At 56.6% G+C, this 27,914-nt stretch overlaps 1 protein-coding gene across 2 annotated transcripts in view; it reads left to right on the top strand.

Moving 5' to 3' along the window:
• The window catches only part of TTC7A (tetratricopeptide repeat domain 7A), a 117,054-nt gene that overhangs the window by 48,366 nt on the left and 40,774 nt on the right, over positions 1–27,914 (top strand). For both annotated transcript variants that reach the window (XM_045885050.3, XM_045885053.3), the window contains exons 9-15: positions 6,003–6,140; positions 7,730–7,813; positions 12,265–12,369; positions 22,322–22,439; positions 23,491–23,548; positions 24,660–24,732; positions 26,482–26,642. In XM_045885050.3, coding sequence (XP_045741006.1) covers positions 6,003–6,140; positions 7,730–7,813; positions 12,265–12,369; positions 22,322–22,439; positions 23,491–23,548; positions 24,660–24,732; positions 26,482–26,642 — 737 coding nt within the window. The remainder of the gene's footprint in view (positions 1–6,002; positions 6,141–7,729; positions 7,814–12,264; positions 12,370–22,321; positions 22,440–23,490; positions 23,549–24,659; positions 24,733–26,481; positions 26,643–27,914) is intronic.

Below are 27,914 nucleotides of genomic sequence, written 5' to 3'. Positions count from 1 at the left end.
GTCTTTGGAGCCAAAAGGACATTTTAAAAGCCATCCATCCACCCACCCATTTGCTCATCCATCCTTCCATCCATCTGTCCGTCCATCCCATCTCGGTCAATCATTACTCCCGCCCCAGATGTACTCCCACCTACTGGAGATGTATCCAAGGACCTGGAGAAAATCCTGGTCCTCACATCAGAAGGAATCACCCCAGTCTCCTGAACCCCAAGTGTATATTCTAGTCTTTAAAGAACTCTGTATCAAAACTAGTCTGATTTTCTCAAACAGTTGGAGAACCAGGAAGTACAGAAGTCTTGATCCTTTCTAAAATACTCATCTAGGCATAAAAATATATGCGGAGGCAGACTGAATCCGTGGGTCCCTGTTTCATTCAGCTGGTGGAGAAGTTGCTGCTGGTATCAGGTGCTCAGGAACTGAAAGGCCCCAAAGGCCCAGTGTTGAGTGAGAGTGGGGTGGACGGGTAGCCTCTGGGGACTGGAGCCTGCAGGTGAACCGTGCCCTGTCCAGTGTCACACCAGCAGTTTGAGCCTTGAATTTGCCATTCTCAGTCTGCGGGGCCTGGGCAAGGTTCTTCCCTCCCTGATCCTTAGTTTTCTCATCTGTAAAATGAGGCTAATAAGGCCTTTCTTGCACAGCAAAAGCCAGAAAACAAACCACACAGGTGCCTGGTACGTTAGAGATGTTCAACACGGGTTTGTTTGTCCTGATAAATGCTTGCTTCCGATTCAGTCATTTTAGAGAATAATCAGGCTCAGATCAGGTTGGGAGAAAAATTGGTTTGAGGATACCATTCAGTTAAAAAAAAAAAAAAGTGCTTCTTGGGCTCGGTTCCATTTGGGACTCGGCAGATGAGCACAGATTGTTCTGGCTTTTGGCACCTCGTTTGCTCTGCTGCAGGCTGCCATGGTAGAGGGTCTGCTACTGCTGAAAGCTCAGAACAGGCGGCTCAGTAGAGGCGGGAGATCCTCTCGCCCTTGCTGGCAGGAAGAGCCAGAGAGTGTGATTCCTGCCACCGAAGCCTGACACGGCAGGAGAGTGGGGGCCGGCTTGGGCCTGGCCGGGGCTCTGGGTGGATGGGCCACGTCACTGAGCATGGTATTTCTTGGCTCTGTGGACTGGCAGCCTGAAAGCCGTGGTAATTCCGTCTGCTGGTGGGGCAGGACAGCAGGAGTGGAACAGGACGGCGCCCTCCAGAGAGGGGCAGGTGCCAGTCACAGACACTGCTGGCAGACTCCTTTCTGGGCTGATTTGGGGGGGTGCCAGCAGCAGGCCCTGAGACTGGGTGCTTGGCCAAGGTAGAGCAGCTGTGTCTGAGAACAGCGTGGAGCAGGGCCCTGGACACATTGCCCAAGGGGCTTTTTCCCTGATTGGGAAGGCGCAGCCTGGTGTTTTGCTTTGGTTCCCCTATAAGCAGAGCCATCCTGGGGCCTCTGATGGCATGGACAAGGCTACTGGACACTTCTTCAGAGGACTCTGGGGGTGAAGTCAGAATGTCCAGGTTCTAATCTGGGTCCCTCCTATCTGTATGCCTGGGGGAGCTTCCCTGGGCCTCAGTCTTCTCATCTGTGAGATAGGACAATAGTACATGAGGTCATTGTGAGCTGCCACTCACAAAGTAGTCCACAAGTTCTCCCTTTCCTTCTCTCACCCTGCTTGTGTGGAGGATTAGAAAGGAGAAACGGGGCTGGGTGGAAACGAAAGTCAGTGCAGTCTGAGGCCTTGCAGTCAGCAGACGGTCGGGACCAGGAGAGGCCCATGAGGCAGCAGAAGCCATCCTGGACTGGCCTTTGAAGGTGCAGCCTTACCTCCCGGGGACCTCGCACAATTAGTTCACTTTCTGGGACTCCGTTTCCCATCTGCAAATAGGGCATCCTGGTTCCCTCCTGCACCCCTGTGGGGTTATTGTGAGTCCGGATGAGATGTGATGGATGTGACCTTGAAAAGCTAATGTGTGGCACACATAAGGGATGGCTGTTGGATGGAGCGTTGCCTGCCTTGGCTTTCACATGGGCTGGCCAGCCTGGGGACATGGCAGTTCCCCGCCAGCCCTCCCGTAAGGCCCTAGGCTTGCTTCATGGATCCTTTCCTTCTCCCAAGACCAGATATGGGTCACACTGGCAGTGATGAGCTGTTGGAGGAGGGGGGTAGGGAGGTGCGTGCTTTTTTTTTTTTTTTTTTTGGCTTTTTCTCTTCTGGTTTGCAGAGGGCCTGGGGTGAGTGTCCTCAGTTTGGAGGAGGCTGCACTGGAGGGGACAGCCAGAGGACCCAGGTTTAGGAGCCATACAGCTCAGGAGCCCTGCCCAGGACAAAATGTGTGGTCCAAACAAGGGCAAGGCATCCCCAGAGGTGGGGGCCTGGAGATGGTGCCGGGAGGAATGAGGGGAGAAGATTCTTCATTACTCCCAGAGGAGTAAGGATGGTTGTGGTGAGAAGAATATTCAGTGTCTCCATACTGCTTTATAGGTCATAGGTACATTCATCTCTCTCTCTGCATTTGATCTGAAGGATTTCCTAGCAAGGCCATTTGAGTGGTGGAGGAAAAGAGTGGCTGGGACTAGTTCAAGGCAGGCTGCTGGTGAATTTGGGAGCATCGCTGGCCTGAGGGTGGTGAGCCCAGGGGAGGAGGGAACAGGACACCCGGGGCATGTGGGCAGCGACTCGAAGCTCCCAGAGTGTCTGAGGCCCCCGCCCTCCGTGCTGCACATGAATTCCTGCCGCGTCACTAGCCCCCACAGCTTCCTTCCTTCTGCCCCTTTTTCCCCCACCCAGCGAACACCACCACATCCTTTTACCGCAGCCCTCCCCAAGAGCCATAGCAACCAGGGCAAACTTCTGCTTTTGGTTTTCCTTTGTGGAACCTTGCTTCCCTCTTAAAACAGGCCAGTTCCTGAGGACCCCCCACCCCCCACCCCAGGAGACCTCTTCCCTGCTGTCTGCCTCCTGGGGAGGCCCAGCCCCCAGGCTGAGGACATGTTCAGTTCTGTTCCTGGTTTTCTGACTTAATCCCAGCCCAGTGCTGGAAATCCACCCCTAAGCACACAGTCAGAGACACTGTTGTCTTAAAGGTCAAGGTCGAGGGCAAGAGGAGAACATTTCCACACCAAGCCCAGAAATCTTGCTCAACATCACTCATTCTACAAACATGGACCAAGGAAGGTGCTGGAGACATGTCCCTGCCCCAAGAACCAGGGAACTCTTGGGTATACAGGGGCTGGGGTGTGTGCCCCATGCTAGGAGAGGAGAGGAGGGGGGCGGCCTTGCCTGGCAGGGTCGCTCAGGTTGACAGGTACCTGAGTTGAGCTGTGAGGAGCCAGGAGGCATCCAGGTTGACCGAGGGCATAGACAGTCCCTGGTGCTGAGAGGGAGCTGCGGGGAGTTCTGTGGAGCAGGGGGAGGACCGAGAGCTAGTTGGGGGAGACGCTGGCCAGGTGGGCCAGGCCTCGTGGCAGCCACAGAGAAGGAGCTTTGACTTTGTGCTGGAGCAGTCTGGAGGGGGATGGGAGTTGGGGTCTGCAGGGCTTACTCTTCAAGGACAGGCCAACCAGAGCTGAGGCCCGTGGTCCCAGCTCGCTGCTCACCATCCCCAGAACAAGACCGGTCTGCACGGATAGCTTCCCAGATCCTGCATGTGCCCAGCCAGGCTTCTCCCCGTACCCCACAGAAAAGCACCCCCACTGCCCCGCTGCAGGCTGCCCGCGCTGTCCCCTTTCCATCAGGACCCCTCTCTCCCACCAGGTTTCTAGGTCCCTTGCACTGAGCACAAGTACTGCAGCTGCTTCTGGGCTCCAGTGTCCCCTCCCTGAGGACAGGGACCGTACCTTGTGTCCTCTCATTGCCTCCACCCTTGTCCTGGCTGCCTGGCCAGGCCCTCTCAGGGCCCCACTCTCGCGGGCCAGAGCTGGGGAGTTCTGGAGGGGAGGGCTGGAAGTGGAGGAGTGGGGAGGTACGTGGCCAGTTTTGTGTTCCTACTCCGCTTTGTCAAAAAGCTCCTGCCAAGCCTCTCAGAATCTCTTCTCTCTTCCTGATGGTGCCTGTGTGGGTGGATTTCACTGGGAAGGAGTGGGATTTCTCTGGCACTTTCCCTCTCTACTTCTCTCCCCTTAACCCTTCAGAGTTCCCGACCAGCTCTTGTTTATCAGGCTGGCACCAGCGCTCATCCTTTCTGGGGATCCCCTGACATCCTGCACCTTCTCCTGGGGCTGGTCCATGGACATGGGGGTGGTGGCAGCCCTCGCCTGCCGTGGCAGGAGGGGTACCCATCAGGGCCCCTGGCCGCTGGCCTGCCTTCCGGAAGTGCCCCCATGGGTGAGTCACTTCCTTGGGTCTCAGAGGTATCTTGGCTTCCAGAAGCCTCTGGAACACACTTCAGCCCTGCACAACAGGACACATTCAGAGCCTGCAGTCTGAAGGCCATTGGGCTTCTTCTGCCTCTATGGCCCCCCACCCGTGGGGGCGTTGCCCTGACCTGGAGGAGGGGTTCATAATCCTGCCTGGAAGGAGGTTTTGAAGACCATCTGTGGACAGGAAGGATGATTTGGATCTGACAGTGAGAAATTGGCTTTAAGGGCCAGCAGCTCCTTTTTATCCCAGCATCCTTGGTTCTGAGGTCCTGTGTGGGGGAGTAGAAGAGGGTGAGTCCCAACACACAAAAGGGGGTTCAACCCCTACTACAGAGGGAGAGGGATACCGGGAGTAGCCAGCAGGAGCATCTGGCTGGAACCCAGCTTCGCTTCAGCTCAGATACAGCCCTCAGGGGTAGGTGAGCGGGTGTGTGTGTGTTCGTTCATAGAGCATTCCTAGCCTGGTCCCTGCCCTGTGGCTGCTCAGCTCAGGGACCCTATGATTCATGTTGAATTACTCCCAGGCCTGAGTGTTGTCTCCAGAGTATGGGTTGACAAGAGGGAGTGGGACCATAGGCCACAGAATAAGAGGGTCCCAAATCCCCAGTGGGGAGATTTCAGGCTTTGTGATACAGAGCTCCCTGCTTCGGATTGTACAGAATCTCCTACTACTAAAGCACATTTTCCCATTACCCCCCCCAACCCCCCCACTCCCCCTGACCAGCAGCTACCTGGCAGCTCTGAGCACTGAACTCCTGAGCTCTGGACACGGAGCACAGAGGCCATGTGTTAACGGGAGATGTTTCTTAGGGAACTCTGAGAGGAGAGTTCTGTGGTCAGAAGGAGTCAAGGATCAGGTCTGGTTTGAACACAGGGGTGATGGGAAGGACATATTGGGCCAGGAGGTCCTTATCAGAGGGATATCAAGGGGCCATAGCCCAACCTGCCCTCCTGTGAGTCCAGCAGCAGAACCACCCACATCATCTAGACACTTCCAGATATTACCTGAAGCTCTGTGAGGGGACAGTTACAAGCTCACAAGGAGCTGTTCCACAGAACCTCTCGCCTCTATCTTCAAAAAATGCCAGTGTCTGAAAGATGAGGTCCAGGCCCTTCTGGATGAGAGGAGACTGAAGAGACACGGCCCCGGAATTGTGGGCCTGGTCCTGGGTTGGGTTCTGGGACAAAAAGACTTCTAATAGGGCCATCGGTGGGCAGGCGGGAGATCTGACTGTGAGCTCGTAGTAGAGGCATCAGTTGTACGTTTCCTGAAATACTGGCATTCCTCGTGTGGTTGTACTTAGGGGTCAAGGGTCATCTTACCTTCATGACTCTATCCTTATAATCATATACTAGAGCGCAACAAAGCACGTGTGGTCAGTGCCATCAGCCTGGCAACTTTTCTGTAGGTTTGAGATTTTGCAGACTAAAACATTGACTACCAGGAGCCCTCGGAACTGGTCCCTCACCCCAACCTCGGCTACAGGTAGAGGTTTCCTCCCTTTCGTGGGGGCCTTCGTGAGGACGGTGGAAAGGCCCTGGCAGATTCTGGGAGCATAGCCTGGGTTAGCAGTGTAAGGATGATGGTCACTGGGTCTTGGAGGCAGGCAGCTGCTTATTTTCCATCCTTGCTCCTTCCCCAACCACGTCGCCCCGCAGGCTACTCGGGATGTGGTGCTGAGCCGGGCACCGGAGCAGGAGGAGGACCGGGCGGTGAGCCTGCGGAATGCTGCAGCCATCTATGACCTCCTGAGCATCACGCTGGGCAGGAGGGGCCAGTACGTCATGCTCTCTGAGGTACGGCGACACCCCCCTCCAGAAGTCAGATGGAACCACCATTTGACCTCCTCCACTGTCCATTCCCTGCCTCCGCCAAGGGGTGCAGCTTAGTCCTTGGGAGACGAGGCTTGGGACCGTTCCACCTCCAGGGCTGGGAGAGCTGCCCTTCCCTGGCGGGATGGGTAGTTTGGGTTTTGGTTTGGGTTGTTTTACTAGTGTTTTCATGTGTTTTTCTTTTGAAAGAACACAAGGCATTGTATAGAGAAGCACAAGGGGGAAATTATCCATCCCCCAGTTTCCCACGTGGATGATACTGGATGTGAGTGTCTCTGCTGGTAGAGCTCTGAACTTGGTGTGAGTCAGGGCCCTGGACCCCCTCCCACCCAAGCTGGACAGAGCAACCCCATTCTATTGAGCAAACCCTGGTGGGGCAGCGCTCCTGGGGTGGTGCCTCTTTGGGGTGAGGGCGGGGGGACCGGTGCACCAAGCTGCCCCTCTCCATTCCCCGCAAGGTGAATGGCATGCACACATTTCTGAGTTTTCACATCTGGGCTGGGATCAAAGGTGGCTCTGGGGCCCCATCTCTTCGTACAGGAGTGGGCCTCTTGGCGGTAGTTTCTCTTTCTGTGTGGTTAGGAGGGCCCCTGAGAGGAGAGCTGGTGACATCTGCTGAGCCCCTGCTTGCACCCAGCACCATGCAAGGTGCTTTTAGGTGATACCTTCTTGAAGCGATGCTCTCTCAAGTTTACCAGTGAGGAAGGCAAGGCCCAGAGAGGTTGTTTCTTGCCCTAGATGGTGGAGGGGTGCACCTGAGCCAGCACGCGAACCCAGGCCATTGAGCTCTTAAAGCCCATGCTGTCTGGTCCCAGAACCTCACGTCTGTCCGCTGCCCCTCCCGACCATGGCGAATCCTGGCCTCACATGCTGGCTTCTGCCTCCACCATGTGGAAGCACTTGGTAGCGTCTGCCGGACCTCACCAGACTGCCCCTGATTTGGGGCTGCGCAGGATCAGACAGGCCAGTGGGGCAGTCAGTTTTCTTAGTCGTCATAGAGAACAGCAGAACCGAGAAAAGCCTTTCCACTTGGGTAGCTTTGTAGTCGGCCCGCTCTGCCACTTACAGGCCCTGTGACTCTGGCAAGTCATTCAGACCTCAGCCTCCTCATCTGTGAAATGGGGATAATGGAAGAACCCACCTCCCAGGGTTGTTGGGGAGAGTGAATAGGTTAATACGTGTAAAAACCTGAGAGTGGTACCATGCACAACAATAATAAATACCAGTTATTATTTTTATGGGATGTTTACATGTTAAAAACTCAGAATCAATTTCATTCTCTTTTCCCCATTGCCCTGTGAGGCAGTCACATGTTAGGGAGGTAGGAACCAAGGGCCAGAGAGGGTAGGAGATTTGCAGAAGGTCACACAGCATAACCTGCCCCGTGGCAGGGGCAGGTTATGCCTGGAGTTTTCTGACAGGAACCAAGTATGGGCCTCCTGCAGCCTCCTATAAGAAGTGATTTGGGCAGTGATTGCCCTGGGGGGTATTGGATTCGCTGAGGGTGGGAGGACCCCTGGGGGGGAGCGTGCTGACTGACTCCCTCTCCTCAGTGCCTGGAGCGAGCCATGAAGTTTGCGTTTGAAGAATTTCACCTTTGGTACCAAGTGGCCCTCTCCATGGTGGCTTGTGGGAAGGTAAGACCCAGGGCGTGTGTTGGGTGGGGGAGGTTGCACACCTGCCTTTGGGGCCTCTGCTCTCCTCCGGTCCCTTCCAGGGCTAGGCAGAGGGCACGGCGGTGAGTCAGAAATGTTCTCCAGCATCGGATTTTTATCTCTGGGAGAGTGAGGGCCCGCGGAGGGTCACACACACACCCCTGTGTGAATCTGGTGTCCACCTGGGAGTTACAGGCGTGCAACTGTGGGTCTGTGGGTGCTTTTCTCCTCGTACATGTGCACACATGGGGCAACAGAGCATTTCCACGTGAGACTTGAAGAGTACAACTGCGTGCCACAGGCTTGGGACACGGGTTCTGAGCGAGGGGCGCGTTCATTTGGGCTGGAGCTCTCTTCCTGCCCATCAGGTGGGGTGTCAGGAAAGGACCTTGCCATGGGAGGACCTGCCTAGGAGGGGAGGGTTCAAGGTGGAGCAGAGCAGCAGCACCCACAAGGGAGTCTGGGGGGAGAACTGCGCCAGCGGTTGTGCCTGGGACGGAGGCTCTGCCCAGCGTGAGGGGACTGACCTTATCCCCGGTCACCGGGGCCACCTTTGCTTACCCCCAAGCCCTGTTCCAGCACCCCCTGGTTTCTCCTCTGATGAGAATTACACTTACATAAGCCTCTATTTTCAGCAGTAACATGAAAGGAAAACCTTTCCGGAGCTGGGTGCTGAGGGTGTTAGAGCCAAGGATGCTATGAATGCAGGAAAGAAGGTGGCAGGAGCTTGCAAATCGTTCCAAGAGCTGTAAACACCCAGAGCCCTTTTGTGGGGCTGAGGGAATTCCGGCCCCCCCCCGGCCCCCCGCCCATCTGTGCCACCTGCCATTTCTAGCCCTGCAGCTCCGCTCAGAAGAGGGCCCTCCTCGGCTTGCCTGCACCTCCCCCACGAAGGTTAGGCAGGGAAGAGGAAGACGAGCCAGTGCTGCAGCCTGATAGGTGGGAAGGAGCCAGGGGAGTATAGTGAGAATCAAGGGGGGAGCCTCCCACCCCCCAACCCCCACTGGGCCTTTGTCTTCCCAAAGCTCTTCCCCACCCTCATCACGCTGACCACCCACCAGAGCATCCTAAATGCACAGACATGGTCTACTCCGGCTCTGTGCTCAGCAGGGTCTTGCCAAGGCTCGGGGAGAGTTCAGGCCGCAGATAGATAGAGTGAGATCTGAGGGAGGGGAGGAGGTGGGTCTGGAGCTCACATGGAGCCTGGAAAGACAGCTCACAGTGGTATGTGACAGCTTCTTCCTGCCTCTGGGAAACAAAGAACCTCTGATCTTGCAATAGTGAGCATGGGCCCGGAGGAGAGGCCCAGGGCCAGGGTAGTGGTCCTAACCTTTCTGTGAGTCATAGACCCCTTTGAGATCCCAAGGAAAGCTGGGGAGCTCTCCTCAGAAGAATGTAGGATACTCAGAAGCTAGCTTTAGTCTCTGGCGGTGCGCCAGGAAACTCCCCAGTCGAGGGAGAAGGTGTTAGCCTGGGAGCTATGGGATCTTCAACCTCCCTACTGAGAAGAGCCAGGCTCAGAGAGGTCCACACACAGTCCAGCACATCCCAGGATCCAGGGAGTTGGTGTCCCAGCCTGGCTCCTTCACAGACCAGCCAGGTGGGTACAAGGCTGGGCTTACAGGTAGGGTGTTGGGGTGATCGGTGAGTTTCTCACACGTGAGGCTGCACAGGCTGGAGACAATGGGTTATATCCATGCCTGCATTTGGTGCAGCAGGAGATTGTTCTGGAAGCACACTGTCCACCCCCTCAGGCACCCTGCACACCAGCTCAGTCTGCCTGGTTGGCCCAGGAAGCCCCCCCCCCCACCCCGCAACCAGAGTGGCCAGACCTGGCCTTTGCCAAAGCCCAAGGCAGGAATCAAGGCCTGCACTTGTGCCGAAGGTGTGGCCGGGCAGATGTATGTACATTTGACAGTTCAGCCTGCAGGAAGAAAAGATGAGGTCCATGACATGATTTAGGTCGCTCCTTCTCTTGGTCTCCTCAGCAGTCACATTGGCTGCGTTGCTAGGTAACCAGCATGACAAAAAAAAAACCCCAAAAAAACAAAAAACCAACCAAGCTGCCTGCCCTTACTGTGGAGTCCTCCGATGGCTCCTGAAATAGCAATGCTTTATGGTCTGTGTGGGGTGAACATGGATGGTCAGGGTTGTAGAACCTTCATTTCACAGAGAACCTTCAACCTTGCAGAGGTCAGCAACCAGGGAAGGAGGCCAAGGGGAGCCCGAGGTTTGCTGTGGTGTGTGGAGGGGGGGCCATGGCTGGCGGGCTGGGAGTGGTATTCACAGGATCGCCTGGCAACTCCTTTGGGCCCCTCACGAGGTCCCCTTTCCCACAGCCCAGCCCGGTCTCCCAGCCTGCTGGAATAGTCAGTCATCTGCTGACACCCGCCTGTGCTGGGTCTCACACCCTCGCTTTCTGAGAGAGCAGTGGGGAACGGTAGCTTTTGTCTTCTCCCCCTGGCCTTTCTGCAGGCACCTAATAGGCAAGAGCCATGTGACCCCACAACCCCAGCCCAGCACTGGGCACAGAGCTAGCCCTTGGCTGATACCCCTGGAACTGGCCTAATATGCCTGAGCCCAGAGCCTCAGTCTGTCATGTCTGGGCTGAGAAGAGCTTTTCCTTAGCTGGTGGGGAAGGAGGGGTAGCTAGAGAAAGCCTGGGGGTCCAGGGTAGACGCAGATCACTGGGGTTCCGGCTCTCTCTCTTCCAGTCTCTCACACTGAGTTTGAACAGGTAAGCCTTCCAGAGCCCCCATTGCCTCAGTGGTACGTCTGGAGTTGCTGGGGAGGGTGAAAGCTGATTAATGGTGAGGAAGCCTGGCTCACAGTAGGGCTTAGTACATGGGAACTGTGGTCACACACATGCCCCTGCGTACCATTGACCCTAGCTTGGGGTCACACAAGTATGGAGTGTGCACACTTGGGGGGCAGGGGGTGTCACTGTTGAGTTCTTGGAAAAGTGTTGGATGCAGTCAGAAGCCCTGAGTGTGTGTCTCGTGTGTGTGTGTGTGTGTGTGTGTGTGTGTGTGTAGCAGGGAGACCGAGGCTGCTGTTTCTGCCCAGGTAGTCACTACTGGTGCAGCGGGAGATTGTTCTGGAAGCACCAAGTCACCGAGGCCAGGTAGAGCTGTGGTTACGAGCATAGGGCCAGACTGTTCAAACCTCAGTTCAGCCATGTATGGGCTCTGTGGCTTTGAACAAGCTACTTAACTTCTCTGCCTTTCAGTTTCCTCATCTATAAATAGAGACGTGGCTCACCTACCTCACAGGAGAGTTGTGAAAATTAAATCTAGGGCACCTGGGTGGCTCAGTTGGTTAAGCGACTGCCTTCGGCTCAGGTCATGATCCTGGAGTCCCGGGATCGAGTCCCGCATCGGGCTCCCTGCTCAGCAGGGAGTCTGCTTCCCCCTCTGACCCTCCTCCCTCTCATGCTCTCTGTCTCTCTCTCATTGTCTCTCTCGCAAATAAATAAAGTCTTAAAAAAAAATTTTTTTTAATCTATAAAGCACCTAGAACAGGGGACAGCAGACTTTCTGTACAGGGTCAGACAGTAGACATTTTTGACTTTGCAGGCCAACAGTCTCTGTGGGAACTCCCCACTCTGTCAGAAAAACAGCTGTAGGCAATACATACATGAACGGGCGTGGCTGGGTTCCAATAAAACTTTATTCACAGGAGCAGGCAGAGGGCCACATTTGGCCTGTGGGCTGTGTTTTGCTGAGCTCTGGTTTATAACAATGCGTGGCACATAGTAAGATCTAAGTAAGTGTTAGCTGGTGTTCTTTTTCTCATTATTGTGACTGGTAGTATTCCTGCCTGCCTGTGGATGGTCTCCCATCCTGGCCGTCCCTCCACACGTGGCCATCCTCAGGAGGTCCATTCCGGCCCCGTCTCTGTGACTGAGTCGCTGGAGCCTTGAGGGGCTCCAGATTCCTGTCTGGAGGTTCTCTCTGCCTCTGCCAGCTTAGCTTCTCTCCTGCTCCTCTGCCAGCCGTTATGCCCCCCACCCCCTCAACTCCCCACCACAGCCCTGCCTCCAAGTCCTGTGGAGCTTCGGCCTCATCTTGTCACCTAGAAACCAAGGCTGTTGAACTCTCAAGTTTGAAAAGAGCCCATTTTTGCCTCTATCATGTCTGTGGTTCACATTTGAATTCCTTTAGAAGTGCTTCCACCTGTTGTTACCTGAGCTGTTGGCGGATCACCTGGGCAAGGCTCACAGCCTCCATTCTCCAGATGCGGAATCTGAGACCTGGGAGGGATTTGTCTGCCAACATGACCTGGGCTCCTCCCGCTGGGCCCTCTTCCTGCCTCTTGGGAGGAAAGAGCAAGGACTGGCTATTTGGGAACGCCCCCCATTGTAGGCACAAGGCACCTAGGCTGTCGAGACCCAGGGCTGCCAGTGATGGTGTCACCTGCCCTTTCTTCTGCAGTCGGCCTATGCCGTGTCACTGCTGCGGGAGTGCATGAAGCTTCGGCCCTCGGATCCCACCGTGCCCCTGATGGCTGTCAAGGTCTGCATCGGGTCCCTGCACTGGGTGAGTGAACTGTGGGGGCAGGGCCCAGGTCCCAGCGACTCCTGCAGAAGGGTGGCAGTGGGCATGAGATCGGGGCATGCACATCTTGCTGTGTGTATGGGGGGGGGTGCATGAGGAGCTGTGAGGCAGACAGGCCTGGAAGGAGAAATCTTGAGAAAACCAGCAGACGGATCTGCAACAGTAGGTCCCCCAACTCAGGCTGGTATCAGGTTTATGGTTCAGTCTTGAAATGTAGAGTCAAAAGTAGAGGGGGGGATGTGAGGGCGATCTGGCTGCGACATCTGTCACCCCATTGATCGCCAGGGTTGATTCGGCTGATCTGGCTGGCTAGGCGGGTGTCCCCTTCCTCCCTCACCGCTCCATGTGCGTCCCTCCCGAAGCTGCGCGCTCTGTCGAAGAGGACGACCTTCCCCGATAGAGGAGGACCGTTCTTCGGTCAAGGGTATACGAGTAGCTGCGCTCCCCTGCTAGAACCTCCAAAAGTAGAGGGGGGCCCCCAGCTGCCCAGGAGTGCAGTCGTGGGCAGGCCTCAGAGCCCCTGGGCCAGCCATCACTTGGCTGGAGGCTCCACACTCCTACAGGGGGCAGTGCTGTGTGCGCAGGCCCTGTGGGCCCCCTTGTTCCTTTCGGCTCCAGCCCCCAGGTCCCTGCCCTGTGCTCAGCTGCCTGCCGAGGGCCCTGCTGAGGCGGCTGAACGGTCAGGTACCCCCCCTCCCCACAGGCCGGGCTTTCCTGCAGCGGGGCTCCGAGGTCCTCCAGGAGGCCAGCAGCATGGAGCCGTGAAAGGCACTGGGCCTGCGGCCCTCCCCTCCCCAGGCTCCCTTGGTGGTTGCTCTGAGCCTGTGGCATCCTGGGGCGGAGCCTCTGCAAAGGTGTCTCCTCCCACTGGGAGCTTTCTTTCCAAGGGTCCCCGCATCCTTGAGCCCACATCAGCCTCCTGAGGTCCAATGCATCCTCTCCTGCCTCTTGGCCATCTGCCCCACCCACCTTTCCTCTCTTCGGGCAGAATACCTCCAGTGCCTTCCGCTGCCCTCCAGGCCCAGCGTCTGTCTCCCCACAGGGCGCTGCTCCCACACACAGGTCTCCCCTGCCTGTTCTCCCACCCCCTTCTGCAAGCCCACCCTCACCATGGTTGGGTGCCCAGCTTGTTCCTGGCCCCAGGGGCATAAGCAGGCGCTTCCGAATCAGCAGCCTGTCCACCTCCTGCCGCCACTCCCCCCTCCTTGGGCATCCAGCCTTGGGAAGGGAGACTCCGTGTTCTAAGCCTTCCTGCCAAGTGTCCCAGGGACTGGACACGAGGGCCCGACCCTCTCTGGGTCCCCGCTTCGCCGCGCCAGTGGGCCTTGTCCTCTCTTTGCTGCAGAGTGAGGAAGGGGAAGCATGGCGTCGGGCCCCAGGCTCTAGAGTGTGGCTTTATTTTGGGGGGAGGGGGCAATCTGGCAGAACCACCTCTTACAGGCTCCAGGCATTAGGAAGCGGCTGCACCGTGAGGTGGGTTAGAGTTTCCCTGCCCATCCCCGGGTGGTCTTGGTACACAAGCTTCCTGTGCTTCAGTTTCCTTATTCGTAAAACGGAGACAGTAACAGTCTGTTCCTCAGATGTGACGTAAAATGACAAAGTATGTAGAAGGCTGGATGGGTCGGGAGATGCACGGACCGTGGAGGGTTCAGGCCAGTGGTAGGTTCTTCCATCACGGCTTGCTTTCCCCACCCCGTGATTAGTGGGGAAACCCTTGCTCCCCATGTCTCTACAGGGGGCCTGTTGGCATCCTGCATCTTACCGGTGGGGAGCTGTGGGGACGTGGGTGGTAGGCGGGTACCAGCAGAGACACCCAGACTTGCAGTGCAGCAGAGGACTGGGGTGGGGTCCAGGGGACGCAGAGAGGGTGGGCTCGCCGACCCCTCGCTCACACTCCTTCATGTTCCCAGGGCTCCTCAGAGGGGCCTCACGAAGCCCCAGATACCCGCCTCACCGAGCTGCGGCAAGGGAGGGCCCCTGTCCTCCCCAACAGCTCTGAGGTGGCTATGGGTGTCCACCCCGCCAGCAGCCGCCCTTGCCGGGAAGCCTAAATTTAGGCCTTCCCGCCGTGGAGGAGCTGTTTCCCTCAGCGGCATAATTACAGTCATTACATGCATTCAGATTACATGGTAATAAAATTAGGATCCAATCAGTCCAAATTGAAATCAGATGAGTTAGGAGCAAAGTCATCAATGACAACATAAATAGAAAAGCCCAAAAGGAAGCTTAAACATGCAGACTTGTCACAGAATCAGGGAGGAGGGCAAGCTGTTTAACCTCAGCTGAGAAGCATGCATGGCTTTGGGGGCTGGTTTGAGCCAGGGTTTAAATTGGGTCCAGGCTCAAGCCAGGTCCCGCTGGAGGGACAGGGCATGGCTCCTGGCAGCCGTCCCTAACCTGGAACCCCTGGACCTCCCTAAAGCCCCGTTTATACCTGCCTTGGACACCTAGATTACATCATAATCCCCAGTGTCTCTTGAGGGCAGAAACTGTCTTCCTTGTTGAAACCCCAGCCCAGAGTTCCCGTACGGTGCTTATTGGATAGATCCTGCTGGCCAATGAGCATAACCACTCGGCAACAATTCTGCCTTAAATGGTACTTCTCTTCCCAACTAGTCGGGGAGCTTCTTTACTTACCATGCCTGCACCCTGAGCCTCTCTCCCGAGCAAAGAACCCTGCATGTGGTTAGATGTCCACTCATATCTTCTAGAATGACTCCCGCCCCAGCTGGCTGGGAGGGACGGGTGCGGGAAGTCTGCCTCTGGTTCAGTGATTCTCAGGTTCCCGAGTTGGCACTGGGCAGAGAGCAGACCGTGGGTAGCTAAGGGCAGCCTGTTCTCCAAGGAGGCCAGGAGAAGGCTGGCCCAGCCCTCTGTTCTGGGGCCACAAGCAGGAAGAATGAGTCTGACCTCAACGGTCAGAGGGGTGCTGGTGCTTGGGACAGAGCATGGTTCCTGAAAGGTGTCTGAGGCCACCTCTGTCTTTTGCCATTGCAGTTCTCCTGGCTCCCGGCAGCCCCAGCAGGCCTAGCCATTGCCCAGCCAAGCTCCATGAACAGGGGACAGAAATCTGGGGGTGGACAACTTGGCCCAGGTTGCAGGAAGGGAGGCTGAAACCGGGACATCTGAAAAACGAGCTGTGCTGGGTGAAACCAGCCAGGGTGGTCATGTGCCCAGAGGTGGAGCACCTGCTGTCCCCACATCCTGTCCCCATGCCCAGAGCCAGCGTGGGACACCCTAGGCTGAGCCTGGGTCTGAGAGGAAGGTGGCCCTTAGGTCGTGGTGCACCAGGCAGAGGGACCTACACAGTCCTACACAGTCACAGGCTGGCTGACACGGGTTTTGCCGCAAGGTGATTGCACCCGGGGCAGGCGTGGGGGCAGATGGGAGGGCACTGGCCCTGAGGCTTTGCCTGAGGCTCCCCTAGGTGGGGGGGGGGGGGCATCCCAGGCTCTGACCTGGGGACAGCAGTGCGTGGCAGCCTCCTGCCTTGGCACAGCCGATGTCTTGCCAAGGTCCCCAGCCAGTTATTTGGGGCAGGAAGAAAAGAGTTGTAAATATTTTTTTTAGTATCTCTCCAAACACAATTATTTAAAATGTATGTAATTTAAAAAGTTGAGGCTTCCCTAGGAGGATAGGAGGGGGGGGTGTGCATGTGTGCTGCGTGTCACACACGAGAGAGGAGTTAGGAAGTGGGAAAGCAGGCCATGCTCCTCTTCGGAAAGGTCTGTGGTGCTGCCTCTCGGCCTGTTCCCTGAGGGGGCAGGATGAAGTGGTGGAAACAGTGCAGGCCTTGGAGGCGGAGAGCATAGTGTTCAAATCCCTGCCCAGCCAGCTAGTAGCTGTGTGACTTTCGGGGAGTAATCCGCCCTCTCTGTGCCTCCTCTGTCCCCCGGAAGCAGTCACATCCACCCTGTACTCCGAACAGCAGAGCCGAGGAGCGTCGCTGCTTAGCACACTGCGGTACCCGACGAACAGCAGCCCCTTCGAAAGAGCGGGTTCTCCGAAGGGAGATGCTTTTGTGGTTTTACTTCCTTTTTCAGATCCAGGGGTGGCCAGAGCCAGGAAGAGGAGCTGAGCGTTTAGGAGGCAGGGAAGAAACAATGCCAGCCATTCCGCCACTGGATGTGGAAATAAGGAGATTTCGTCCTGTTCCTCTCAGGAAGGGAAAAGTACATTTTCAGTGGGGCGGTTAGCAACAGGTCCCGGGCCCCCAGGGAAGGGCTCGAGGGGAACCAGAGGTGCTCTTTCAACAAGCTCGGCAGGCTCAGCAGGGAACCTGCTCCGGTTCCCAGGAAGGGAGGAAGGGGCCGAAATGCCCGGTACAACCTCTTCGGCCCAGTGCCAGGCGGATGAGGCAACCTGGGAAGTGGAAGGCAGCCGAGCAAGAGCAACGTCCGCGAGCCGGAGGCCTGTCTGTGTGCGCACAAAGTAGGAGGCCCGGAGAGCCGTCGGGACTCGTGAAGTCCTGGGGACACGGCCCTTGCTTCTGGAAAGCCCAAGCAAAGGGTCCAAACGTTAGAGCCTTCCGTGCATCCTTTTCCCAAACGGTCAGAGAGGAAGAAAGTGAAGAACCGCAGAGGGCGGCCGTGACTCAGGCAGCTCAGAAAGATCCAGATGTAGGCTCAGGAGACCTGGGTTGGACGCTCAGTCCTGTCACTCACTCGCCAGGTGGCCTTGGACAGGCCCCCTAAGCTCCCTGCACCCCAGAACCCTCAGCTGTGTAACACCTGTGCCGTCAGGCCCTAAACTGCTCTAGAAGGGCAGGGCATGGGGTGGGGGGTCTCTACCTGGGGCTCATGGCCAAGTGACAGGGCTGCCGTAGGTAAGATACTAAAAAGCAGTATATCACCGGAAGGAACACGGTTGAAAAGAACTTAAAAAACCCGTCACCAGGGCGCCTGGGTGGCTCAGTCGTTAGGCGTCTGCCTTCGGCTCAGGTCATGATCCCAGAGTCCTGGGATCGAGCCCCATATCGGGCTCCCTGCTCCGCTGGAATCCTGCTTCTCCCTCTCCCACTCCCCCTGCTTGTGTTCCCTCTCTCACTGTCTCTCTCTCTGTCAAATAAATAAAATCTTTAAAAAATAAAAATAAATAAATAACCCGTCACCTTGGAGGTGTTTTGATGAGCAAGGAGGGCTCAGCACTGTAACCTGAGCTAATCTTGTAGAAACAGCAGCCCCAACCTCAGAGCCACCACCTGTTGACTTTCAAGGCCATCAGAGGAAGTGACTGGAGATTGGAAAGGCCAAGTGAGGTAGTCCCAGAGAGAAAGATGACGGGGGTGGCTGGAGACGGGTGGGCGCCGGGCAACTCAGTCAGCCACTGGATTAGAGCTGTCCTTTCACATTGGAAGTTGAGACCTGTTAGTGGGTTGTGAAGTAGAACTCTTTCTTTTTTCTCTTTAAAGATTTTATTTTTATTTATTTAGAGCGTGTGCGAGAAGGGGGGAGGGGCAAAGGGAGAGAGAGGATCTCAAGCAGGCTCCACGATGGGCACAGAGCCTGGCTGAGCACAGAGCCCAACTGGGGGCTCGATCTCAGGATCCTGAGTTGATGACCAGAGCTGAAATCAAGAGTCGGACACTTAACCAACTGAGCCACCCAGGCGCCCCTAGAATTCTTCCTTAAGAAAAAATTGAGGGGCGCCTGGGTGGCTCAGTCGTTAAGCGTCTGCCTTCGGCTCAGGTCATGTGGGATCAAGCCCCGCATCGGGCTCCCTGCTCCGTGGGAAGCCTGCTTCTCCCTCTCCCACTCCCCCTGCTTGTGTTCCCTCTCTCGCTGTGTCTCTCTCTGTCAAATAAATAAATAAAATCTTAAAAAAAAAAAAATTTGAAATAGGCTATCGGAGAATAGAACAGAAATATCCGAGTATGTTACCCACAGCGGGGGTGAGTACTGTGACAAAGAGTAGGTTAGTGGGTATATGTGTGTCCTGGACCATGGGTAGAGAGTCCGAGAGTCTGCACAGCTGGCACAGGGGACTGCACAGGGCTGATCCTTGTGTAGAGTCTCCTTTTCTGGAAGATTCAACCAATGACAGATAGAAATCAAATAACTAATCATAATGGCTTACATTTATTCAAACACTGCTCTGAGCATTCACTGTGTCTTATCTCATTCAGTCCTCCCAGCAACTGATGTCTGTCTGTGAGGCAGACACTTGTTGCACCATTTTACAGAAGAGGGAACTGAAGCACAGCAAAGCGAGGGGACTTGCCCAAGGTCACACAGTTAGTAAGTAGCCAAACCAGGATTTGCGCTCAGGGAGTCTGGCCCCAGTGCCTGTGTTCTTAGCCTCCAGGCTGCCCTGCTGTCTGCGTGGAGAGCTTATTCATAAGTGTGGAACTGATTCTGGACTTGGGTGGGCTTTTAGTACTTCAGAACAAAAATGACAAAGCCACATTCTCAAGGGCTTTAGGATTGCCACCTGTGTCTTAGATGAAGGGGAACGGTGCATTGTGTGTGTATGTATTTGTGTGTGTGTGTATATATAGTATATACAATATATACATGCACAAAGTTTTAAGATATATTTAAAATAAATGTAAATTTTGAGTTTGTTTTTGTTTTGGGTTTTTTCTTGTTTTTGATTTTGTTTTTTTGTTTTTGTTGTTTTTTTGGTTTTTTTGCTCTGATACCATTTTTTTTCCTTTCACTGGCCAGTTAGAGCACCCATGTATATTAATACCATACGTTATCATAGTGTATATTGTCATACTTACAAGAATTGATCATTTTTTTCCTTCATTATCCCTGCAGTGACTTCACATGCAAAAAGCCTGCTTTGTAGTAGGTAATAGAAACCAAAATAGTGTTGGCTATGTAGGAAAATGGTACATTCACGCTTTGTGTATGCGCTGCCGAAGTGAGCACGGTACATTCAAGCTTTATGAGTTTGATTTGAGACAGATGCTGACACTGTGCTTAAACTACATGGACAAGGCTGGCAAGTACTGGCCGAGGAAGGCTCTTGACCTGGGGGTCAGAGTGGGCCACAGGTTGGACAAGCTAAGGGTGTATGGTTGCACCTTTTTTTTTAAGATGTATTTATTTGAGAGAGAGAGTGCACAAGTGGGGGGGGAGGGGCAGCGGGAGAAAATCTTCATGAAGACTCCCGGCTGAGCATGGAGCCCAGTGTGGGGCTTGATCCTATAACCCTGAGATCATGACCTGAACCAAAACCAAGAGTCGGATGCTCAGCTGACTGAGCCACTCAGGGTGCCCCTGTTTTCACTTTTTAGAGAGAGGGAGAGAGGGGGGCGGGTAGGGGCAGAGGGAGAGGGAGGTTAGAGAATCCCAAGCAGGCCCCACACCCAGAACAGAACCCAATGTGGGGCTTGATTCCATGACCTGGAGATCATGACCTGAGCTGAAACCAAGAGTCGGACACTCAACCAACTGAGCCACCCAGGCGCCCCTATTTGCACTTTCAAAGCTAAAGTATGGTGAGCTCTACTAACCCAGAATATGATGTGTATGAACTGGAGAGTGACTTTTCCCTGTTTGCCAGTAACTGTTGAGCTTTATTCCCAGCACCTTCCCTACATGAGTTACAAGAGATAGAAGCTGGCGTTTGCTGAGTGGAAGGACATGGTCATGGGAAGACTGTATACACATGGATGCAATAGGTTTCTAGGTTCTATAACTTGTACTTGGTGGTTTATAAACCAGCCTGCTCCTGTTTGAATGGGGTGTAACGATGCCTAAAGACAGTGTATGAGATGAGCTGCATCAGCAATGGGATACTGGGTGGGGGAGGTGCAGTTTGCTCACTTAACCCTTTTCGTGGTGACTCCTGTCCCCCCTCTGCCATGAGTCTTAGTCTTCCTTGGACAACCACAGCCACATGATTGTCCTTCTCTTGGAGCTCCGCTAGCCCCATGCTAACATCACACAGTGGAGCCTTAATTAAGAGCCACCCTGTCGTATGGGGTCAGCCTGCGGGGATTACATTCGAACTCACCCGGGCATCCCCCTCCCTTGTCATCGGGGCTCCCCAGTTGGGCCCATCACAGAGCCTGCTGCTGCAGAAGCCTTGGTGGAGGTCTGTGCTGAGGAGCAGTTGGAGGGGGAGGGGTCCAAGTCTCCATTTTGCAGAAGAGGACCTTTGGGGCACAGAAACTAAGTGATTTGTTCCAGGCTCCACAGCTGTCAGGTGCTGGGTGAGGACCAGAGCCTGTGTCTGGGAGCTCATCTTTCAGTGCTTTTCTCTCCACCTGGCTCTGACTGTAGGCCCCCAGGCCCCCCCAACCACCCCCACTGCCCCAGGGCCCGCTGGGCCAGGTGCTGCAGGACACGGATCTTAGCCGCTACAGCCGTGGGCCCGCCTGGCCGGCCGAAGCTGGGCAGCAGGCAGCAGAGGGGTTTCCTGAGCTACGGCCTCCCCCAAACCTTGAGTCCTGGGGCCTGATGGTGTCAGAGCTTAGGTCCTTAGACTCCCTACTCCTCTCAGTGACCAGCCCCCCAACCCGGAGGTGGCCCGCTGCCCAGGCCAGCAGCCGGAGCACCGCCATGAGGGGGCTGGAGCACTGCCCTGGTCAGCATGCATCAGGCGGGCTTAGGCAGGGATGGAGGACAGGCCTCAGAGGGATTCAGCCCCCCCCCCCCCCCCCGCCCCCGCCATCTCTGTCTGGGCTGTCAGCTCACATGCTCTGCTTCCTTGTGTTTGGGTTCTATTGCTTCCCTTCCGGGCACAGTGGGATCTCCGCTCCTTGAGCCCTTTTCCTGCATGGAGCTTCCCCTGGCTGTGCACAGAGGGCAGGCTTACCCAACTCCCCTCCGCTGATGGTCTCTGTCTCAGGGTCTCAGCTCCGCATTCCAGGGATGGAGGGGCCACCGGCGCCCTGGCTGTGGCCAGTGGTCAGGCCACAAGATGCGCAGAGCTGCCCCTCTCCTGCCAGGATGGGGTGGCAAGGACAAGAGCGGGGCAGGAGCCACCCTGGCGTGAATGCCAGAAGCCGACTTGGGTCTGAATCTCACTCCCCGGTTGAATGTAGCTCCTTGATGGGCCTCTGCCGGGGGCAAGATGCCCCACACAGGGGGCCGTGACTGTGACGTCTGGGTGGCAGTGGGGCTTTCGGCCCCCTAGCTGTGGGGTGATGCCAGTCTTGGTTCTCGGTGGCACTGATGTCAGTACACAGGCACAGGGACGAACGACGTTCCTGGGCCCTTAGAGGCCTGTGGGCCGTGCGTGGGCGCGGCGGAGACCCCCCAGCTGTTTCCCGCCTCCCTGGCCAGCCTGACCGCTGTGGGTGCCCCAGACGGCTCGCGAGGACTGCCTTGTGCGTGCGCCTCTTCGTGTCACGTGACACGTGTGATGGCGTGTGCCCACGTGACCTGCATCGGTTGGTCCCTTTCCAACTGGAGCAGTTCTTCCTGCTCCCAGGACAAAAACAACCTCGGGCCTTTTTCCCCTGAGACGTATGAGCTCCCCGTGTCCGGGCGCGAGCTCACAGACAGAGCCAGAGTGGCAGCCCACCCATTCTGCAGGGTTGGCGGTGTCCCCAAGACCCAGGCCCAGGGCTCTGCCTGTCCCCTGGCCCTGGCTTCCCTCTCTCTGCTGCACAGGGCAGGCGCAGACAGAAGCCAGATGGTGAAAGGAGCTGTCACAGACTGGCCTGGCCCTGGGTCCCTGCTCGTGGCAGAGTAAGCTCTAGGGAGCTAGGCTGTCTCGGGAGAGGGAAGCTTTTCCCTGTGATGCTGAGCCCAGGCCCTTGGGTTGCAGGGAAGAGGTCCAGGGAGTCACTGACAGAGGAAACAGCCTGATTTCTTCCACTTAGTGGCGGTGTGTCTCAGACAAGCCACCTGGCCTCTGGTCACGCTGCCCACACATGAGGAATTGCAGTCCTGAGTGTCCCAGGCTGGTGACTGAGCGGCCTGCATGCCGAGGCCAGGAAAGCCCTCCCAGTGACCTGCGCCTCTCCTCTTTGCAGCTGGAGGAGGCAGAGCGCTTTGCCATGGTGGTGATCGACCTCGGGGAGGAAGCCGGGGAGTTCCTTGCCAAGGGCTACCTGGCACTGGGCCTCACATACAGCTTGCAGGCCACTGACGGTGAGTGCCAGGGTCTGGAGCCTCTGCTTGGGGGGCTTAGGCTTCCCGGTGGCCTCTCGGGTATCTCGTCCCACCAGTGCCCACCCCCCCTCGCCTGGCACATCTCCAGTGAGTACACACACTCACACACCCCTCAGTCCCATTTCCACTCTTTTACCCAGCCTTCATCACTCTCACACATGCCCTCTTCATGGACGCACCCTTCAAGGCCCAGCCCCAGCCCCTCAGCAGAGCTGATCCCCTCCTCTGGAATTCCTGTGTGCTCGCAGTCTGTAATATGCTGCCCGCCTGGGTCCCACAGTGTCTTTATCCTGTTTTGCTCTTACCCTCAGCACTGCTGTGTCCTTCTGGGGCCTTTTAAACTTCCCTTGACACATGGCACAGTGCTGGGTACACAGTTGGTTTAATTTATACTTGTACTTGGAGGCTGGATTCCACTCTTCCTGCCCTGAGCCTGGCATCCTTTCCCGAAGCCTGCCAGCTCAGCCGCGTGGCCCCCCAGCACTGAGGCAGCCCACCTACTTCTGTGTGCTTGCAGGCAGGGGAGCGATGGGGTCCCGTGCAGACTAAACCTGGAAGAGTAATCTGACCAGGGCTGGGCTGGGACCTGGGTGACAGTCATTTTAAAACTTACCAGGTGGTTCCGTGTGCAGCTAAGGCTTCAAATGCCTGCCCTTAAAATTTAACACTGAAAAATTGTAAAAATGGTTAAAAAAGAGGAGGCCTGTGGGTAAGTAAGCCCAAGGAGGCAGGCATCAGCCCATGGAGCCTCTCTCAAGGCTCAGGTAGCAAAGAAGGCAAAGGAATGGAAGGAGCTGGTGTGCCAAGACACATGCTGGGAAGCTGGGGCCAAGCAGACACCCCACACCCTCCCCCAGTGATGAGGGTGGTGGGCGGCAGTAGTCCAGAGCTGCTTGAGTGCAAGCATTTGCCAGATAGGGCCCTCATCGGGCCTCTCCCTGCAGAGCTTGTGTCCCCGGGATGGGGCAGGGCTGGGTCCGCAGCCCTTCAGCAAGCCCTCATGGCTCCGGCTCCGTCTTGTCTCCTGCAGCGACTCTGAAATCCAAGCAAGATGAGTTGCACCGGAAAGCGTTGCAGACCCTGGAGAGGTGAGGCGGGGCCCCGGCCCAGCAGAGGCACCGGGTGGCACATTCACGCGCTTTATCTTCCTGAACCCTCTGCTGGAGGCAGAATGAAGGTTTCTGGCCCCATTTTATTGACAGGAAACCAGGGCTCTGAGAGCTCCCGCGGGAAGCAGGGACAGGCCTTTGGGGTTGGGTGGGCAGGCTGAGCCTTCGGTGATGGTAGGGTGCCCCCAGGCTCAGCCCCTCCCCTCTGGAGCTCAGGACTCTAACGTGGGAATCAGAGCCCATGATTGTTGTGAGAATTCTGTGAGACAAAGCTAGAAAAGCACCTTGCATATGTGCCTTAAGTATAGCAGGGGCTCAAAATTGGTGTTTGCCTCCTGCCAGCCCCTCTCTGACTTGAGGCCTGTGAGGACCCCCCACACCAGTCCTCACAGAGATTTCCTGGCAGCCAGGGTCCTGGAGGGAAGGAGGGAAGGGATGCCAGAGAAGCCCCTCCCCTGTGGTGGCCCTCCCTCCCTCCCTCAGACCCATCCTTGCTAAGCCCCTGCCTCCTCCATAGCCTTGGGCCCCACCTGAGCATCCTTCCGCCCGCTCCTCTGGCCCAACGCAGGGCTCTGCCCTCTGAGCCCTGTGGGTCTTACTCCCCCCGAATACTGCTATGGAAGCTGCTGGCTTGGGGCCTGCCCTAGACTCCTTGTGCCATCTTTATGGGAACATATTAGCACATCCAACCCCTCTCTGGGGCAGGTTGTTCCTGAACCCAGGGAGGTAACAGAGTCCCATCCGGGCCAGTCCCCGCTGAGCTACCAAGAGCCAGCACTTCATTCCCAAGGCTTCTCTCCCAGAGAGGCCATTCCCAGTCCCTCAACCTGCAGGAGTGTTCCCTTCTGTCTTAGGGTGGGGAGGTCAGGCTCCAGGCTCTGTACAAGGCCACCACAGGGCCTCAGCCAGCTCTCCTGGAGCCTGCCGCCCACGGGCTGCTGCCACCGTCCTCCCCCGCCGGGCACCCTCTGAGAACCCCCGACATATCGCCCTGCAGCACCCAGCAGAGGGCTGGCAAGCTGGAGGCCCACGTCACACAGCAGGTGCTCAGTCCTTGCTCACTGACCTGTCACTCCCTCTCCCCATACAGAGCCCAGCAGCTGGCGCCCGGTGACCCCCAAGTCATCCTCTATGTCTCCCTGCAGCTGGCCCTCATCCGCCAGGTGGGTTGTCACATTTCCTAACTCCCAGGTCCCTGAGGGCTGTGGAGCTGCTCCTGCTTTGCTCAGCTACGTGACCCTTTGCAAGGGACTTGACCTCTCTGAGTCCCTGTTTTCTTGTCTGTTGAGTGAGCACCTTCGTACTGCACCTCCGAGGGACCCAGTAAGGATTGAGTCAGAAAATATGGTAAAGCCCATGGTGGGCACACAGGAAGGGATTATTCTCTGCCCTCAGGCCCCCTTGAAGAGTTCGGTCTCCTGAGAAGTTGCTGAGTGACCGCAGGAAGCATTTATGTCCTCACCTTCCACCAAGCTTTCCCCATGGGGCTCCTGACTTCCAGGTCCGGGGTGAGGCCCTTGGAACCTCTCCGCCACTCTCCCCAAAGAACATCACTCTGCTCTGGTGTTCCAAAGAACACAGGCGCAAATACCTGAGAGCACTTTATTTTTAGCCCTCTATAAAAGCATCGGTCCTTCTCTTGCCAATCAACTTCATGATAAACCTTCGGTGATACATTTTTTAAAATCTTGAATTATTCAGCCACCTCTGATGAATGGTGTCTGTCCTCCCAGAGAGATGGCGGGGCCAGGCCAGTGGAGCCTGGCACTCAGTTTCCTGGGGGACCCCAGATCTTGGGAGCCCCAGGGAGCTGAGGACCCTTGCATGGGCTCTCAGCTAGACCTGGCCCACCTGAGTCTGATAGCTGCCAGCCTATCCTGCTCAGAGCACGTGACAGCTGAGTAATGACAGCTGTGAGTTTGGATACTCGGCCCAGGATAATGGGCTTCACCCTGCAGAATCACGGGCAAGCTGAACCAGTGGCCACGGTAACCTGGCTTCCTTCCCTTTCCTTGAACTTTCCATAAAAGGAGGTTCCCGTGGGCGGAGTCCGGGCCTGGCACTAGGCCTCACCGCGTGCGCAGAGGCTGGGGGGAGAGCGGGCCAGGGACCGAAGGCCCCAGCTGGCCTGCACCATAGGCCCCCTCGGGGAGCACGGGCGGCCCCTGTCTGAGGTGTGGTAAGGAGCAAGACTTTCTAGAAAAGACTCCCGAGGTTCCTGGCAGGATAGGGCCCCCATGTGGAGAGAGTTGCAGGAGCCGAGGAAGTCTCCAGCCCCAAGGGCATGAGAGAACACAGCCCTCAGGATGAGAAGGGAGCGTCTTACTGCTCCACGGCTGCCTGGGCTCTGGGGGCTTGAGGAGGGACAGGCATGTCTCACACACGTGCAGGACTGTGCAGAACGTTCTCTTACGTCATCTTGCCCTCGCGGCCACTGGCACAGACAGGACCGTCCTCCTCATGTTGTAGCTAAGAACTGCAGCTCAGAGAGATCACCTGAAGGCTCCAGCTAGGGAGTGGCAGGTCTGGCATCCATGCCCCCACCTGACCCCAGAGCCGAAGCTCTGGCCACGGTGGGCCTCTGGGTCGGAAGAGGCGTTTGTGTGTCAGCCTCCATCCCTACATGCACAGGTGCGGAGGAGAGACCACCTCTAGGCCTGCACACAGGGACCTGGGTGGCCTCCATAGAGCCCCGCATCCACCCAGATCCTCTGTGCTGCACCATAAACCTGCTCCTCTTTACCCCCGAGCAGCAGCTGGCTGCCCGAGCCTGACTTGGGACAGCAGATCCCTCTCACCGTGGTACTTAGGGCTGTGTTTTCTCGTCAGAGCACCAGCCCCGCCCCCCAGGATCCTGGGGGGGAAGGTTGGGCCTTGGAGAAGGTCACTAAGCTGGCAGTCTTCTCGGGCAGATCTCCAGCGCCATGGAGCAGCTGCAGGAGGCCCTGAAAGTGTGCCGGGATGATGCCAACGCTCTCCACCTGCTGGCGCTCCTCTTCTCGGCCCAGAAGCATTACCAGCATGCCCTGGACGTGGTCAACATGGCCATCACGGAGTATCCTGAGAACTTCAAGTGAGTTTCCTGTGGACACGGCTGGGGGCTGGGGGCTGGGGGCTGGCCTGCTGCAGACGGGTGCCCTTGCACACCCCCACCCTGCCACACACTGATTAAGTGCCTACTGCATGCACACCCCCTGGCTGGAGGGGCAAGGTGGGGCAAGGCCCCGTGGGGTCAGAGAAGGGCTCTGGCGTTGAGTGCCAGGAGGTGCCGGCGGGGAGTGGCGAGCTCTGTGCAGCAGCTGCGGGCCCCACGGGGGCTACGTGGACCACAGAGGAGACTGTGTTCAAGTGCACATGCTCGAGCTGCTTCCACCCCGCCCTGGGCTCTGCATCTGAGCCACATGGGGACACTAACTTGTGTAACTTAATCGTAACCCTGGCACAGCCAGCCAAGGATGAGCTTCTAACGCTGGCTGGGCTGGCGGAGGCCAGGTGAGCCATCTCCCTTCCTCCAAGCAGGCCACGGGCATTGGGGGAAAGGGGTTCTCTCCTTCCAGAGCAGTCCTGGCCTCTCCCTCCATCCTCAGCAACTCCACATCCCCCCCACCAGGCCCCACTGCCTAGATGCCCCTCTCTTTAGAGCAGGGTTCACGCTGCATTTGGCCCAGGCCATGGTGGGTGTGGCAGGATGAGACTTTCCTGCCTCCACCTATTACATGGAGGACCCACTGCCACCCAACCAGGACACTGGGGAACAAGAGCTGTGCTGGGCCAGATGAGGCAGGAGGGTGCGTTGCTCTGCAGGAGGGAATGAGGAGGGTTGTCATCTTTGGATTTCTGCCCTCTTCCCCCAAGGTATGTGACACTGGGTATAATAGACCTTGTTTCTCTGATCCCTGTGAGCCCAGGATGAGGGGACCCTGAGCACCCCCATTCCCACCATATTCCCCCTTCGGGCCTGAAGAAGGGCTATTTAGAGCCAGCCAGGGGCTGTCTTGCTTCAGAGAGCAGAAAGAAGCATGGTGCTGGCTCCCTGGAGGGGGGCTCACAAAGCATCAGGGGAAATTGGTGGGCCCCACAGCCGTGTTAGGTGATAAAGGGAAGCTGCAATTATCCCAGCCCAAGGAGGTTCCTCCCTTCATGTGCAGAGCCTGGGCATCTGCCTCTGTCCGTCCCTAGCTCATCGGGGACAGAGCTGGCTTTCCTGTGCCGTTGGCTCCTTCAGAGGATGCCATGGGTAGCTTTGCCTGCAGACCTTACAGGATGACTTTGTCCTCACCAAGGCTAAGAAGGGTGTTTTGGGAGCAGCAGAGAGCCCTTATGATAAGCTTCCCAGTGTGCCCCA

This window comes from Mirounga angustirostris, unplaced genomic scaffold (genome assembly GCF_029215605.1).
Source record: "Mirounga angustirostris isolate CCGP_5_RB_7025 unplaced genomic scaffold, mMirAng1.0.hap1 SCAF_10, whole genome shotgun sequence".
Lineage (NCBI taxonomy): Eukaryota > Metazoa > Chordata > Mammalia > Carnivora > Phocidae > Mirounga > Mirounga angustirostris.
This window is presented reverse-complemented; position numbering and strand designations above follow the sequence as displayed.